The following is a 16,822-nucleotide window of genomic DNA, read 5'->3' as shown; positions in this document are numbered from 1 at the left end:
GGGATTCATGAATAGTAGGTTAGAGTCCCCATGGTCTAACTGCCTTTGAAGGTGACTTCACAGACACCCCCAAGAAGTACTCTTTACAAGTGTGGGCATATTGAAATCCAGTCCAATTGACAGTATTAATCATTATGGTGTGAGCGAATGGTGACTATACAGTACAACTTTCCACCCCTACTCCTTCCACCCCACCCCCAATCCAGTTGCTCTTGGGACCCAGGCCATTCACAGTCCTTAACAGACAAGTCTGTAAACCCAAGGATCTTGGTCAACCTTCCACTTTGATCCCGCTTTCCCCTTCTCCCAGTAATTGCTGTAAAATGACTAATCCCATTTTCTAACGCCAACACTTCCAACTGTAGGATCGCAGCAAACGTGGTTAAACACTGTTTTGGTGCAGAAATGAACACTGGAGCTCTTAAAGCCTGTGGTTTTTAAACTGGTACAAGTGTTTTCCTTTGGAACTTGTAGTCTATTACCAAAAATAGTCTCTGAGTGGAAGGGAGCTTTGGCATTTAAAATCGTGTAAAAGAACAATAGTACTCTTTCCACACCAGGGATTGGAAGTGTTTCTAATATGGTGTCACATTCCCCCAGAAGGTGGGGATGGGATATGATAGCCCCAGACCAGAAGGCCAGATGCTGCCTTGCACTCCATCTTCTCTGCCTTTGTCCTTCAGCACCCCCTGCTCGAATAGTTCCAGCCCCAGTTGTTCTCTGCTGCTCCAGCTGTCACCCATTTCCAGCTGTGGGAACAATGCAGGGGCATTTGCTTTCCTGTTCTTCCCTTAGCAGTGGTTCTTCAGCTGGTTTGGCACTGTGACTCCAAGACCTTCATTCCCACAGTCATACCAGGTTGTTGGAGAGAGAGAGAGAGAGAGATTTTAGTTTCACCAAATGTGAACATGTATATGGCCATTCTTAGTTACTTTTTTGAACCTATGATTCAGACATGATTGCATTCTGTTTGTTGTTTGGGGGCAACAATATAATAAATTACACAGAATAAAATTGATTCAGTTTTTCGAAATATAGCAGAATTTTGTCTACATATGAATCGAATTAAAGTAAACTGACTATGCAGGAATCTGTCTTCTCAATGTTTTTAGGGCAATTTTGTTTTTCTTTCCAGGGAATATGTCATTTGCTAATGAGATTCTGTCACTGCCAAGATTTCTGCTAAAACTGAAGACAAAGGCTTCCATAGGTAAATAATAATTTGCCCCTAAATGCTTTAGTATACTTTGTTATTTCACTTAAAAACTAATATAACTCTTTTCTGCATGAGTAAATAATAGCATAGATGATATTGACGAAGAACCCCAATTTATCTAATTTTGGGTAAAAACCAGCACAAAATTTACTGGTTTAAAAAAACCCAACAAATTAATTTTTTAAAGTGGATCTCTGGTTAAAGCTAGGCAGTTCTACAGTCTGCCCTGAGTTCACTCAGTTTTAATGTTGCGTGATCTGAAATGTCCTAACTCACGTATCTGATTGGCTATGGCTGGGATATCATCTTCATGTGGCCTTCATCCTCTAATGTGCAGTTACGTGGAAGAATGATGGTCCTCTTCCCCTTGCTAGGTTTATGATGCAGCAGTCTCAGGACAGGACTTCAAGATAGCCAAGTCTGATACAGAAGCACCTGATCTTCCATTTGTCAGTATGACCTTGGCCCAAGCAAGTCCCTTGGTCAAGCCCAGAGTCAGTGTGTGATTGAGCTTAGATGGCATCTCCTGCTGGGAAACGTAGCAAAACATAAAGTGTATAGTGGCATATGAACGTAGCTATGCTTAGAGCAGAATTGCCATCCCTCTGTTGTATTGGGAGAACAGAGGAGAACAGAAAGCTAAGCGTCCATGGTGCCTAGATGTGAACTGTGCACTAAGAAAATGGTAATGCAAGAGCAGGGTCCAAGATAGTGAGCATCAGCTGAGCCATAGGTTGGCTGTGATAGTCATAATGACGCTGAAAGCATTTACTTTATAATGGGCTTTATAACTCATAAGACATTTTCCTGTGTCTTCTCGCAGTTATTCTCAAGGTACAGCATAGAACGTTCTAGTCTTGCAATGGATTAAACCCGGGTTTTATGGAGCTCCATTAATCTCTCCATGGTCATCAGAGTAGTAGAGGAAGAGCTAGGATCTAAAGATTTGTGATGGCCAGCCCCATTCCTATTCTCTGGTGAGGCTTTGTGCAAAGAAGAAAATGTATAGCAAAGGACCACATACCAGTCAGGGAACCCGATCTGAGATTATACCAGGCAGAATGCAGTCTAAACAGAGAAATTAACATTTTTGTTTGTTTAGTAGTTGTTGATAGAAAGGTTTCCGAGGTTGGATTTAGTCTCTCCCTGCTTCTGAACCAACGATGAGGAAATGGGAAGCAACGCTGAAGCGGATTGAAGAGCGAGCGTCTCACTACGAGAGGGAGCCGCTGTCCTCCGTGTATCGACCAAGATTGTCCAAGCCAGAAGAACCGGCCTCCGTTTGGAAGCTATTCCATCGTCAGAATCAAGCTTTTAACTTTGTTAAGAGCTGTAAAGAGGTGCCTGCTTTATTTTTTTTAATTTCAAGTAACACTCAGGGTTTAAAAAAATTATTTGCTGTCATTTCAAATAAGATACTTTACTAAGATAACACAATAGTAATCTTGATGGCACATGACTTATAAAAATATCCCTTTGAATCCATTAATCTAATATATTTTAGTGATGAACAATAATGGCATTTCTTTTTAAGTTTTATTTTACTATGTGTGTGTCTTATCTGCATGTATGTATGTGTACCATATCATGCAGTGTCCATGGAGTTTAGAAGAGGGGTCAGATCCCCTGGAACTGGAGTTGCAGATGGTTGCTTAGAACTGAACCTGGGTCCTCTGCAGAAGCAGCAAGTGTTCTGAACCCCTGAGCCATCTCTTCGCCAAAGAATGGCATTTCTAGTCCCAATGATTTTTAAAAATGTGGAATGTGTAGCAACATGGACATGCGATATGCTGTGAGGAAGGACGAGCATATTGCCAATACATTAAGCAAGAGAGAGGAAGTGCTTAATGGGGGTCAGCCTTACACAGAGCATGGAGGTCAAACACAAAAGTAAAATAAATCAAGCCCTGGACAGTATATTGCCCAGTGTTTGCTGGTTGCACTCTTATGGAATATAAAGACAAATAAATGAAAAGGTAAGAGGAATATATAAAATGTAATGGGTCAGATGGCTCAGTGGCTAAAGGCACCTGCTGCAAGCCTTATGACCTGGGTTTAATTCCCGAGACCCACTTGGTAGAAGCAGAGAATGGACGACCTAAAATTGTCCCCTCTGGCCCCGACTTGAATGCCCTGGCGAGTGTACCTCCCCACCCCAAGCACCCCACACATAAGTAAATAAATATAATAAGAACATTTAAATAATTTAAACATATATTGTGATTCCAGTCATTGATTCTATGTAAAAATACAAAGTACTTCATATTGGAGGGAACTGGTTTTCCGAGTAAAAAGATGCTTATTTGGATTTCAACAAAATAGGAGACATTAAAAAAACACCTTCTTACTCATTTTGTATAAACCTAATTCAGGAATTAGGATTTAAAATGCTGTTAGAGTCATTTGAACTTGGTCCTTTCAAAACCAAATAGGGATATATGCTTGCCAGTCACCAGTGTAAAGTTTATTTCAGAAAGATTGTTTTTTCTATTCTGGGACTTGAACCCAGGTCCTCACATACGCTAGGCAAGTCCTGCACCTTTGAGCCTTATTCTCTGCCCCCAAGAGAGTTTTAATAGAGTCGAGCAACAGAGTCTTTGTTATGATTTCTCATTTATGAAAATAGGCTCAACAGCTACTTCTAGCTAGATGGACATACAAATTTTTTGTGTACACCTGTATTAGCAGAGGCTCCTCATGTGGCATATCCTGTATGCGTGTGTTAGCAGAGGCTCCTCATGTGGCATATCCTGTATGTGTGTGTTAGCAGAGGCTCCTCATGTGGCATATCCTGTATGCGTGTGTTAGCAGAGGCTCCTCATGTGGCATATCCTGTATGTGTGTGTTAGCAGAGGCTCCTCATGTGGCATATCCTGTATGCGTGTGTTAGCAGAGGCTCCTCATGTGGCATATCCTGTATGCGTGTGTTAGCAGAGGCTCCTCATGTGGCATATCCTGTATGCGTGTGTTAGCAGAGGCTCCTCATGTGGCATATCCTGTATGCGTGTGTTAGCAGAGGCTCCTCATGTGGCAGCTATGAATCATCCTGCTTTATCCAGGACTATAATAACTTTAAAAACTTTAATTGTGTGTACATTTTTATAGGAAGGGAGAATTTATTAATATATTTTAGTTGGAATAGTTGATAGTAATATGGAGGTTTCTGTAATTTTGTAAAATGAATCTAATTTCACAAACTAAGAGATGAAACTATCTTAGGTTGGATGAAGAGTAAGGGAATTCAGAATGGGCTTTCTCCCTTTTTTTTTTTTCTCATGACAGGGTTTCTCTGTGTAGGTTTGCGCCTTTCCTGGAACTCACTTGGTAGCCCAGGGCTGGCCTCGAACTCACAGAGATCCACCTGCCTCTGCCTCCCGAGTGCTGGGATTAAAGGTGTGTGCCACCAATGCCCGGTGACTTTCTCCTTTTTTAAATTTATTTTTAATCTGGAAAGTCTGTCTATCTTATGCATGTATCGTGTCACTGATTTAAAACGGGGGCTGAAGAGATGGCTCAGTGGTTAAGAGTTTCATGGGATCCAATGCCCTCTTCTGGCCTCCAAGGGCTCCTTGCATGCATGTGGTACACAGACATACATGCAGGCACTCATATGTACACATAAAATAAAAATAGATAAATAAAAATCTTACATTGTATGAGTATTTGCATCAACGTATGTGTACCGAAGAGGACATAAGAGGGTGTTAGACTTCCTGGGGCTGGAGGTACAGACAGTTCTGAGCTGCCATGTAGGTGCCAGAAATTGCACGTGCATCCTCTGGAAAGAGCAGCCAGTGCTTTTAACCATTGAGCCATATCTCCTGCTAATACATATTTTAAAAACATAATTTTGGGGGGCTGGAGAGATGGCTCAGTGGTTAAGAGCACTTGTTTCTCTTGCAGAGGACCCGGGTTTGATTCCCAGCACCTACATGATGTTTTATAAACATGCATAACTTCAGTTCCAGGGGATCCAGTGACCTCTTCTGACCTTTCTGGGTACCAGGCACACATATGGTATATATACATACATGCAGACCAAATACTTACACACATGAAATTAAATAAATAAATATGAAAGAAAAAATATATATAAATTTGGGATAGCATGGGTGTGGTGACTATCTTGGTTTTATGTTAATTGTTGATATTCCAAATTTTCCTATCTTGAATGGCAAAATTCTTTATGAGCATTCACTAGTTATAGTTGAACTTAGATTTGCATGTTGTGGATTTTTCAAAATGATTTTCAATTCTCTATAGAATGTTCACGTATTTGCTTTGGAGTGCAAAGCAGGAGATGGACGACGGATTTTCCTTGTAACGTCCTATGCTCAACTTTGGTTTTACTATAAGTCCCGGTAAGTAGCACCTTAAGCTCAAGTTGGGTTTCTGTTTTGTTGAAATTAATTCATGCTGAACTGATGTTCAGTTCTGGGCCACATGATTAGTTACTTGTTTTAGGGTTACTATTGCTGTGGTGAAACACCATGACCAAAAGCAAGTTGAGGAGGAAAGGGTTTATTTGGTTTATGATTCCATACTACAGTTCATCATCAGAGGAAATCAGGACAGGAACTCAAGCAGGGCAGGAACCTGGAGGCAGGAGCTGGGGCAGAGGCCATGGAGGGGAGCTGCTAACGGGCTTGCTTCCTATGGCTTGCTCTTCTAGAACCCAAGACCACCAGCCCCAGGGTATCGCCATCCACAATGGGCTGGGCTTGCTGGGCCCACCCTATCAGTCACAAAAATGCCCTCCAGGCTTGTCTGCTCACGACCCAATCATATGGAGGCATTTTCTCAGTTGAGGCTCCTGCCTTTCAGAGACTGAAGCTGTGTATCAAGTCGGCACAAAATTAGCCAGCACGTTCCTCTTTAACCAATCGAATTGAGTTCTGAAGTTCCTTTTGGAAAAGGTGGTTGCAGGACTCACAGGAGCTATCGACAGGTAATCATTGACTCCACCAGATGTCATATGAAGGTTCCATATTTGACATCATTTTTCAGTAAGTTTTCTTTTTTCTTTTTTTATTTTTTGAGACAAGCTCTCACTAGGTAGCTCTGGCTGGCCTAGAACTCGCTTTGTAGACCAGGTTGGCTTTTAACTCACAGAGGGAAGCAGACTGGATGCTGGGATTAAAGGTGTACAACACCATGCCCTGCACACATAATCTTTTAATCTTTAAAAAATTTTATTTATTTAGTTTGCGCGCGCGCGTGTGTGTGTGTGTGTGTGTGTGTCTGCGCGCGCGCGTTTATGTAGACACATGTGCCATGGCTTTGGGGATTTGGTTTGTTATCTTCCTTTATATGGGTCCTAGGGACCAATCTTGGGTCATCAGGCTTGGTAGCGGGCGCCTTTAACCACTGAGATATCTTGCCACCTGCAGTGTTGAGTTTGTCTCACTAAGTCCTGGGAGGCAGGAATCACATGCACATTTGTGTATTATAGATTGTCTTTTACAAAAAAAATTTTTGATTGTTTTTTTGTTTTTCGAGACAGGGTTTCTCCGTGTAATTTTGGAGCCTGTCCTGGATCTCGCTCTGTAGCCCAGGCTGGACTCAAACTTAGAGAGATCTGCTTTCCTCTGCCTCCCGAGTGCTGGGATTAAAGGCGTGTGCCACCACCTGGCTTAAAAGAGAACACTCAGCTCTACTGTTGATTATAAATGAGCACTGACCTTATTAATGATATACTAAAGGAATGCCTGGTTTTAGGTCATTTCAAAGAGGGCAGCCAGGGCTGACGCCAAAGACTGATGTTCTTCGCAGAATGCCCTGTTTACTCAGTAGGCTGTGTTTTCTTCAGGAGACCTAAAATTGTGCTATTGGAAAGTAGACACATGGTGCGAAGGAAAATAGATACAGATACCATCCATCCATCCATCTAACAGACCTGTTACATTCACCTGTCTCTCAGACTCGAGTTCCCTGTGGAAAGGAGAGTTAATTGACAGGACTTAAAATACTTTCATTATAATGTTATTTAAGTAGCTGCAGTTGCAAAACTAGTTTTAGTTATGCTTGTAGACATGGATATCAGTCAGGTAAATGCTTTGTTTGTTTGCTTGCTTGTTTTGTTTTTGTTGTTATTATTATTATTATTATTATTATTATTATTATTTTAGTATTTTTTGATAGGGTTTTTCTGAGTAGCCCTGGCTGTCCTGGTATTCACTCTGTAGGCCAGACTGGCTCAAACTCAGAGATCCACCTGCCTCTGCTTCCCCAGTGCTGGGACTTAAGGCGTGCGCCGCCGCCTCTAGAGCATAGAGGTTCTCAGTGCAATGTGACAGATGGTATTTTATTGAAACTAAATCTCATCTCGGACTGTAAATGGAGTGCTGTCAGAGTGTATATGATGGTACCCACAGGTACTATCTGCCAAGTGATGGTGCACTCCATCACTTTTCCTTTTTAAAATATTTCATTTGTTTTATTTTATCCCTGTTTCTGAGTATGTGTGAGTGCCACATGTGTGCAGGTACTGAGGAGGCCAGAAGATGTCTGATCCCCTGGAGCTGGTGTTACAGGTAGTTGTGAGGTACCATGGGTACTGGGAACTGAACTGGGGTCCTCTCGAAAAGCAGTGCACGTTCTAAATCAGGGAACCGTCTCTCCAGTCCCCACATTTCCTGTTTAAACTAACTAGAGACCCCTTATTTGTATATCGAGTGTCGTCTGAACTCGACGTATTTGTGTTTTGAATCAGCACCTGTTCTGATTTACCAGAATCAAAGTCATTCTTCCCATGCCTGCATTAATTGGATAATTATTGAAGTCTAGAGATTCAGATTTTTTTTTTCACTTCTTAAAAACTATTATTTTCAAAACAAGTTTATGGAGATAAGGTTTTAATAAAGATTTAAGCATGGGTGCAGAGGAGAGACCTAGATAAGAAAAGGACAATTTATACATCTAAAAGAGGTGGTGAAGGTGTCTCAAGAGAGAAATTCCTTTTTAAAACATTTAAAGAGGCTGGACAGATGGCTCAGTGCTTAGGAGCACTGACTGCTCTTCCAGAGGACTGGAATTTCAATTCCCAGCAACCACATGGGAGCCCACAACTGTCTGTAACTCTAGTTCCAGGAAATCTGACGTCCTCACACAGACATACATGCAGGAAAACACCAATGCATGTGAAATGAAAATAAATAAATTAAAACATTAGAAGTGTCTTCCTAATGAAAATATAGAATTAAAAATTTCCCACAAGATTCATGACTCGTGCATATGCGTGTGTGTGTGTCTGTGTGTGTGTGTGTGTGTGTGTGTGTGTAGTTCTGGGATTCCAATTTGAGAAAGAACATTCTTTTCTTAAATAATATTTGTTTCAAAATGACAGCAAAACCAAAAATGAAGACGTTATCAAGACCTTGTGAATAAACAGCACTGTAAGATCTGTAAGATTGGCCTTATTTTCCAGTTAAATAATTTCCTGACTGCAATTATTAACATTATTTTGTCAGAAACTCTTTCATACTGTGAGCCAGAGACTTACTGTTGGCTTATTGTCTTTATCCGCTTATTAATTCATAGTTATACGTTCATAAAACATAATGATCGCTGTTCTCGAGTACAGAATGAATCCATGGTTGAAAAGGTGTAAGATACATGGGCTGGGGAGTGGCTGAGTTAGTAAATGTGTTCACTGTGCAAGCCTGACAACGGGAGTTCAGTCCTTGGAACCCATGATGGCGGAAGAGACATGACTTCTGTAAGTCGTCTCTGGCTGTCACACCTCCGGTGTCCTCTCCCCGACCCCAGCAATAATAAGTTAAAAGAGTTACAGTGTACGATACAAATCTAGTAATCTTGGATGATCCAATTTAGAAAGACCCTCTTGCATTGCTACGAAGTTATTCCTGAGAATGCTGTGTGCAAGCTTTATTTTGATTTGGAATTTAACAAACTGGCCAACCCGGAAGCTGATGGGAAAAAGATGGTTGCGTTACTCATAGAGGTAAGTTCTCCTGCATACTTCCATTAATCACCGCCTCTACTCTAGGTCACATGTAGGTTCCATAGTTCTCATACTTTTTTTTTTTTTTTGCTATTCCTTTTGACATTTTCAGAGAGTAAATAATGAAACAAAATGAAAATTCAATTAATGCTTATATTTTTAAAAATATTACTATATCTAATTTACAAAGCTAAAATAAATGACAGTGTGATGATTTTCTGCTTTTGACCTACGTTTTAATTCTTTGACTTCCAGGATAAATACAAAAGCCAGGCAAAGCAAATTTCACTGTTAAAATTGGGCATTGAGATGAAATTCAGGGAAATTTTGACTAAAAGTAGTAACAGAAGTTTTGAACTGGTGGGAATTTTGAAAATTGTATCTGCACCTTTATGGATGAAAAAGTAAGACTGAAAGAGACCAGAGCATACTTGGACTCTAAAACAGATGGAAACTGGTCAAACCTAGACTACATATAGTTACGTCTGTTTTCATCTAAGAAAAGGGTGTAGTGCTAATGTTTATTTTTTTTATTTAGCTGTATCAGTAAAACAGAATTATATGGACTTATACATTGATATCTGCTTTTAAAAACAAGATTGTTTTGCATAAATTGTATGAAAATTGCAGTGACTGTTTGGCCTCAGAGTAATTTTTTTTTTTTTTTTTTTTTTGAGCTGAGGATCGAACCCAGGGCCTTGCACTTGCTAGGCAAGCCGTCTACCACTGAGCTAAATCCCCAACCCAAAATGTTATCTTCTTTTTTTTTTTTTTCCCCGGTTTGAGACAGGGTTTCTTTGTGTAGCTTTGCGCCTTTCCTGGAACTCACTTTGTAGCCCAGGCTGGCCTTGAACTCACAGAGATCCACCTGGCTCTGCCTCCCTAGTGCTGGGATTAAAGGCGTGTGCTACCACCGCTTGGCCAGAGTAAGTTTTAACATTTTTTTCTTTTGAATGTTAACCATATGATAATTTTATGAAAAGTAATTTTGTGACTTGAAAATCTATCTAAATTCAAATGTTTTTGCTAAAGGAGGTCTGCTAATTTCATTAGATCTTTGCATATTTGACTTTAAGTTAAATATGCAAACATTCTGACTTTGAAGCAAAATAAACTTATGTAAAACCCTCCTTAATTCTCCAAACGAAACATTGTTTTATTCTTAAAGTAGCCACTGAAGACTCAAAAGCAAACTGAAACGCCCTGTTTCATTGTAGCAGGTAAAGAGTATGGGTTTTTGGTGGTGGTGGTTGCTTGGGTTTGTGTGTGTGTGCTGTCTGTGTGTGTGTGTGTGTGTGTGTGTGTGTGTGTGTGTGTGTGTGTGTGTGCGCGCGCGCTGTCCTGAGCCGTGACACTCTCCCACACTTTGAGTCTAGAGTGCTGTGATTGCAGGTGTGTGCCACTGGCTTCGTTTTGACTTTATGTTTGTTATAATTCATCAGGATTGACTCTTTTTTCCTGGTTATGTGATATAGTTCAACAGTCTAATGGAGGATTTCTTACATAGATGGGTTCCAAAGAACTAAGATTCAGAGGCTTTCATTTCTACTTAAACATATTGCTACTATTAAACAAAGTGCTACAATGTGTTAGAAAGTAGAAATATCCCTAATGTAATAAACAGAGGATAAATTCCTGTGTAACAGATTTAATAAACACACAAAAAGATCATTTAAGGGTTTAATTTTTCCCTGTTAATTCTTTACATCTCTATATAACCATTGAAGAATTAATCTATATCAGGAAAACACAGAGGACATTGTAGAAATCTAACTTCAAATTTGTATAACAATTTTATTTAACATGTTTACTATTTGATAGAGCAGTTTGTATTAGTATTGTTTAAATATAACTGTAATTATGTTATAATGAATTTCATTTTAGTTTCTTTGTACATAACAACTTTATAATCTAGTAAATATGTTTTGAGTCTCATGAAGCTTAAATTAGGTTGGCTATTTGTTGTTTTCTTTTCACATGTAAACGTTATTTGTTGCTGGGCAGTGGTGGCGCGCACCTTTAATCCCAGCACCCGGATGGCAGAGGCAGCCGGATCTCTGAGTTCGAGGCCAGCCTGGTCTCCAAAACCAGTTCCAGGAAAGGTGCAAAGCTATGCAGAGAAACCCTGTCTCAAAAAAACAAAAAAAAAAAAAAGAAAGAAAGAAAGAAAAAAGTTCCTTGTTTGTTGTGCTTTGGCTTATGCATATGCCACAGTGCACATGGGGATGGGAAAGGACACCCTCCAGGAGCTGGTTCTTGCCTTCCACCATGTAGGGCCTGGGAATCAAACTCAGGTCATCCCATATAGCACCAGGTGCCTTTACTCACAGCCATCTTGCTAGTTAAAACAAGGTTACATATCTGTCAAAGGAGCCTCCACCTCACTGTGTAGCCATAGAAAACCCTCTGATCCTCCTGCCTCTATCTCCCAGTTAAGTGCTTGGATTACAGGCGTGCACCACCACACCCACCAAATTCCATTAGTTCTTATCTTTAAATGAACAGTTAATAAATAACTGTTTAATAACTGTGGATACCTTTGGGCTCAATGACTGAACTGATATGTTTCAATAAAGCCCCTCCTACGGATTAGGATGACTTCTGGTGCTAATGCATTTTCTCAGTAATGCAAATTGCTTAAGTAATCATGTGTTTTTAACCTCTAAGTCTTACAGTGTAGTTTCAGAGATAACTATAATTCTGTTTACAGTTTAACTTGGGAAATATAATTTAGGAAAGGTTGATACTAAAACTAAAGAGCCACTAAATTCACTCGCTGTAACTTTAAAGCACAGAAGTTTATTCAAATACCAAAAGCTTCTCAGCATCTACCGAGTATGGCTCTGTATGTGGACTACAGGAATGAAATGGTGAGTCAGAGACATGGTTTCTGACATTATCGACTTCCTAATCTAACAAAGAATAATAAATTAGGATTGAGTTAGCTGCCATAGAAAAGATCCAACACTTAAATAACTTAAACAAGGCCAGGTGGTGGCGGTGCACGCCTTTAATTCCAGCACTCAGGAGGCAGATCTTTGAGTTTGAGGCCAGCCTGGTCTACAAAGGGAGTTCTATATCTCCAGGGCTACACAGAGAAATCCTGTCTTGAAAAACAAACAAAAAAGCATCTTAAAGAAGATGGAAACTTATCTATTGCTCATATAATATCCAGGGTGACTCTACTATATTAAAAACTAAACTTGCTGCTTTATTTTTTTCCCAAATTATTGCCCAAAGCACATTGTTCAAGTTGGCTCACACTGCTGTGTCGACATTGTAGTCAGTAGACAATGGGGCAGGCCAGAGTCTGCTCGTTGTCTGTCATGGAGAGGGACAGATACCAAAATGGTATCAGTTGCTGTGAACTACAGCTGTGTGGGTACTTCAGAGAGATATCTAGGAGTGCTTGACATAGATGAGCAGACTGAGGGAGACAGCTGAGAAAGTGAGAATTTACTAAAGAGAAGTAAGCTCAGATACCGGTGGGACTGAGAGGAAGTAGTTATGAATTTGTAATAGGAGTCTAGTAATATGAAGCCATTGGCAGCAGGTGTAACTTACTGTGTAACTATTAGGAATTTAAGTGGTTGGCAAACACTTTTGCTAACTTCATGGTAGTTAGTTGTTCATTTTGCAGATGAGAAATCTGACAGTGACCAGGGAGAAATGACTTGTCTCGAGCTCCACAGGCAATGTTGTCAAGCAACGGCCTGCGTGCAGCGCTGTGCTAACTCTGCAATCTCATGCTCTCGTTCCTCCTTACCATACTCCAAAAGTTAGGTACTGTTTACCATCTCCTAATCCTCACGGCTGAGGAATGCCGGCATTCGATGTGATCATGGCAATGGGATCAGTGAGCGGCAGAGCTAAAACTGTCTCATCCCAATCTTGGTCTCCTAAGCCATGCGCTCTCAGGCTGTTCTTAGAGGTAGGTGTAGGTTCAGTGGGAGTGAGAAATGCTCTAATAATTGAAGTGATAGAAGGACTAGAACTAGCAACCATGACTCTCAGCTCCTGGGCTGGCTAGTGTGTTGTCAGCCTGACATGAGCCAGAGTCGTCTGGGAAGAGGAAAACTCAACTGAAAAGATGCCCTCTCCAAACTGACCTGTGGGCCATTTTCTTGTTTTAATGACTGATGTAGATGGGTCCAGCTCACTGTGGGGCATTGCCACCCGGGGGCAGGTGGTCCTGGGTGGTATAAGAAAGAAGGCTGAGGAACAAGCTGGGAGCAGCCTTTCTCCATGACCACTGCACCGGTTCCTGCCCTTCCTTCCTTCCCAGGATGCTGTGCTATAGGAGCTGTAAGAGGACATAAACCCTTTCTTCCCTGAGGTGGTTTGGTCATGATGTTTTATCATAACAGAAACCCCAACTAAGACGACAGCTGGTATTTTAGGAGATACTTAACAAGGAGCTTTTTACTATAGTTTTAGAGGAGATGCGTATATAAATTAAATTGCTTCTTCAGTCTTGAGAGCACATGAATTGTTTTTTAATATGTTTGGGACTTTTGCCTACATGTCTATCTGTGTGCCGTATGTGATCCTGTAGCTCTAACCTCTGTAGCTACAGAGGTTAGAAGAGGGAATCAGATTCCCTGGAACTGGGGTTACATGTGATTATGAGCTGTCACATATGTGCTATGAATCAAACCTGGGTTCTCTGAAAGAGCAGTGAATGCTTTTAACTGCTGAGCCATCTCTCCAGCTCTAAGAGAAATTTTTAAAAATTACTATTAGAACTTTATGTGTATGGGTGTTTTACCTGAAGGTATCAGTGCATGCCAGTACCCAGAAGACAGATGAAGATTTGGAGTTCTTAGAATGGAGGAACAGGTTGTGAGTTGCCATGTGGGTGCTGGAATTGAAACCAGGACTTCTGGGAGAGTAGGCACCTTAGACCCTGAGCCATTGCTCTAGCCCTGCCTATAAATTTTTGTCATAAACATATAATAATTTTAAGTGATGTATTTAAACTTATAAGTAAATTGGTAAGGCTGCTGTAATGTATATGTTCTGATGATAAGTCATCCACTTTGTAACAAGGTATTTGGATGGCTGGTAGAGAAATTTGGATTTTAGAATCAAAACTGTACATTATTTGCATGTGCTTGTATTTTTAGCATGTTTGTAAAGCACTTGTGGAGTTATACAGTGTTCACTGCTCAGCTGAAGATGTGTTCAACTTGGATTCCAGCACTGAAGAAAAATTTAGCCGACACCTAATATTTCAGCTCCATGATGTGGCATTTAAAGATAACATTCATGTTGGTGAGTACCTTTTAAAAGAGCTTAGTTATATTAAAAACTTGGATTTTCCTTCTCCTCTTCAGATTTTCTAGGGATTTCCTGCCCTTGATGGTTGCTTACCTGTTCTAAAAAGATGCAGTGAGTTTTCATGATTGGCCTTAGCTCTTGACCTGCTGTTCTAGTCCAGGAAGTTGAACCTGCTCAGGATATCTGTATTTTTGACCTTTGCTTCAGCCTTAAATTAGCCTTAGTTTGGGGACTTGGGCCCTTGGTCATATCAAGGAGGACTTATTGTCCCAGGAAGAACTTCAGAGCTGCCATGACATCTGGGTGGATACACCTGAAAGCGTAAGCAGAGTATTTGCCGCGGACAAATGAAGGCCAGGATATAAAGTGAAGTCAGTCCAGAGAACACGCAGATAGGCTAAGTGGGAACGCCTAAATCTAAGTTTAAAGAGAACCAGAAGTCCTGGTGTTCATCAAAGCAGTAGTAGCCTTAGCCTTAAAGAGTGTTGGCTAACGTTCTTGTAGTAGGCAACCCATTTCAGAGGTACAGGTGTCTTGTAACTTCACAGACACCTGGAATAAGAGGTATGAACGTGGTCACTAAAGGACTGGCATAAGGCTCGTGCTGGGTCACGGCGAGCTAGAGTGCTGGCTCCGTACCTCCCGTGTTAGGTGGCTCAGCCTCTGACTCTCTCTCATCCCTTCGCCATCGTCAGCCTTTATCCACTCTGTCAGCGCCTTTCCTGATCACCCATACCATGGCTACGGTGATCATCCACATAGATGACTAGGATCTTATAGTTAGCCCAGATTGCTCTAGACACCAGGTTCCTGCAGCAACGTCCCACCAACATTTCCACTCAACACGTCCTTCCCAAGCTCCCTCTCTTTCCCTAAGAACTTGCTCCTCCTGTGATGTCTGTCATTGAGTGACGTCAGTCACCACCATCCAGTGCACAGGTTGGTGTGGTCTTCAACCTCGGCAGATCTCCACCTGATTATTTGGTCAGCTAGCTAGAGTGGTGTGATTATGGCACCGTGCACCTCAGACTCTTCAGGGGTCTTTCTTTGCCCTCGGGGAAAACTGCACCCACGTGCACAGTGAGATGCACTGTACTCGGGCCTCGTCTCTCCACGCCATCCGTAACTTAGTTCCCACCCCAGCACATTTCCCTAGTGCGTAGGCCTTTGTCCTCTTTGTTACTGCTCTGAACTTAGTTCGGATGGTCTATGAGACATGAACATCTCCGGCCATCTGAGGAGCTGTTATGTCGGGCCCAGTGGTTTTTTTTTGTTTTTTTTTTCCAGAGCTGAGGATCGAACCCCGGGCCTTGCGCTTGCTAGGCAAGTGCTCTACTACTGAGCTAAATCCCCAACCCCGGGCCAAGTGTTTTTTAACTTGTAAGGTTTAAAAGGCCAGTGTTCTGGGTTGCAGCATCCAGTGTTACTATGTGAAAGCATTTACCACCACTTCCTAGGGCGGTTTCCTGTTTTCTTATCTCCATTCTGTGTAGTATGCACACATGTGTGGGTGTGTTGTAAACATGTCCACATGTGTGTGCAGGTGCACTCACCCTTGTGGGCACATGTAGAGGCCAGAGGTGGCATGAGGATGTCTTCCTCAGTTACTTTCCCACGTTATTGTTCTATGATAGGACCCGGAAGATTGCCGTTTCAGCTAGGCTGGCTGGCCAGCAAGCCCCCAGGATCTATCTGCCTGTTTCTGCTCCCCAGCACCAAAGTTACAGATGGCACAGCCATGCTTGGCCTTTCTTATGTTTTCTGTAGTTTCTGGGAATCTGAATTCAGGGCCTCAGGCTGATGCTGCAGATACTTTCCCATGGAACCATCTTCCAGTTCTGTCTAATGTTTCTTAATGGCAGGGACTGTTGTTTATTTCCTGTTTTCATTGTTCAGCACATGTTAATATTGTTACTAATAATATTTAGAATATTAACAGCAATAACAAATGGAAGTGGGCATTTGGTAACTGCTGAGTGAATGCCCGGATGATAAGCAGAGTCTGAAAACAGTCCTGAGGAGCTCTTTCTTCCTGCTTCCTCCTCACAGTCTGCTTTGTGACTGCTGACGGAAGGCTGCATGTTGAGAGTCTAGCTAGAGGACAATAGGTAGTACCCAGCAGCCTCTGCGGCAGTTGCTAGTACCCAGCAGCCTCTGCGGCAGACAGCTTCTGAAAGCAGATCACATTGTGTCTGAGCTGGGGGGTAGAATTTCCTCATACAGATGAAAGTAAGAAAGCCTTTCCTGTCACAGAGCATAGCCCCAGTGAGAGCAGTCAGACTTGACAAATAGGCTGCCATCCCAGGCCGTCTCTCCAGCCACAATGCAATTCAGGGGTTACAAATTAGTCCCTCTTTCCCCCT

The 16,822-nt window shown here is 41.6% G+C and overlaps 1 protein-coding gene across 2 annotated transcripts in view; it reads left to right on the top strand.

Annotated features, from left to right (window-relative positions):
• Nucleotides 1–16,822, top strand: part of Primpol (primase and DNA directed polymerase) — a 36,372-nt gene that overhangs the window by 2,845 nt on the left and 16,705 nt on the right. For both annotated transcript variants that reach the window (XM_036209199.1, XM_036209198.1), the window contains 5 exons: nucleotides 1,136–1,210; nucleotides 2,319–2,556; nucleotides 5,480–5,577; nucleotides 9,050–9,179; nucleotides 14,306–14,453. In XM_036209199.1, the coding sequence (XP_036065092.1) occupies nucleotides 2,380–2,556; nucleotides 5,480–5,577; nucleotides 9,050–9,179; nucleotides 14,306–14,453 (553 nt within the window). In that variant the 5' untranslated portion in view covers nucleotides 1,136–1,210; nucleotides 2,319–2,379. The remainder of the gene's footprint in view (nucleotides 1–1,135; nucleotides 1,211–2,318; nucleotides 2,557–5,479; nucleotides 5,578–9,049; nucleotides 9,180–14,305; nucleotides 14,454–16,822) is intronic.

The sequence above is a fragment of the Onychomys torridus genome, chromosome 17 (assembly GCF_903995425.1).
Source record: "Onychomys torridus chromosome 17, mOncTor1.1, whole genome shotgun sequence".
Classification (NCBI taxonomy): Eukaryota; Metazoa; Chordata; class Mammalia; order Rodentia; family Cricetidae; genus Onychomys; species Onychomys torridus.
Note: the sequence above shows the minus strand (reverse complement) of the source record. Positions and strands in the feature narration are given on the sequence as shown.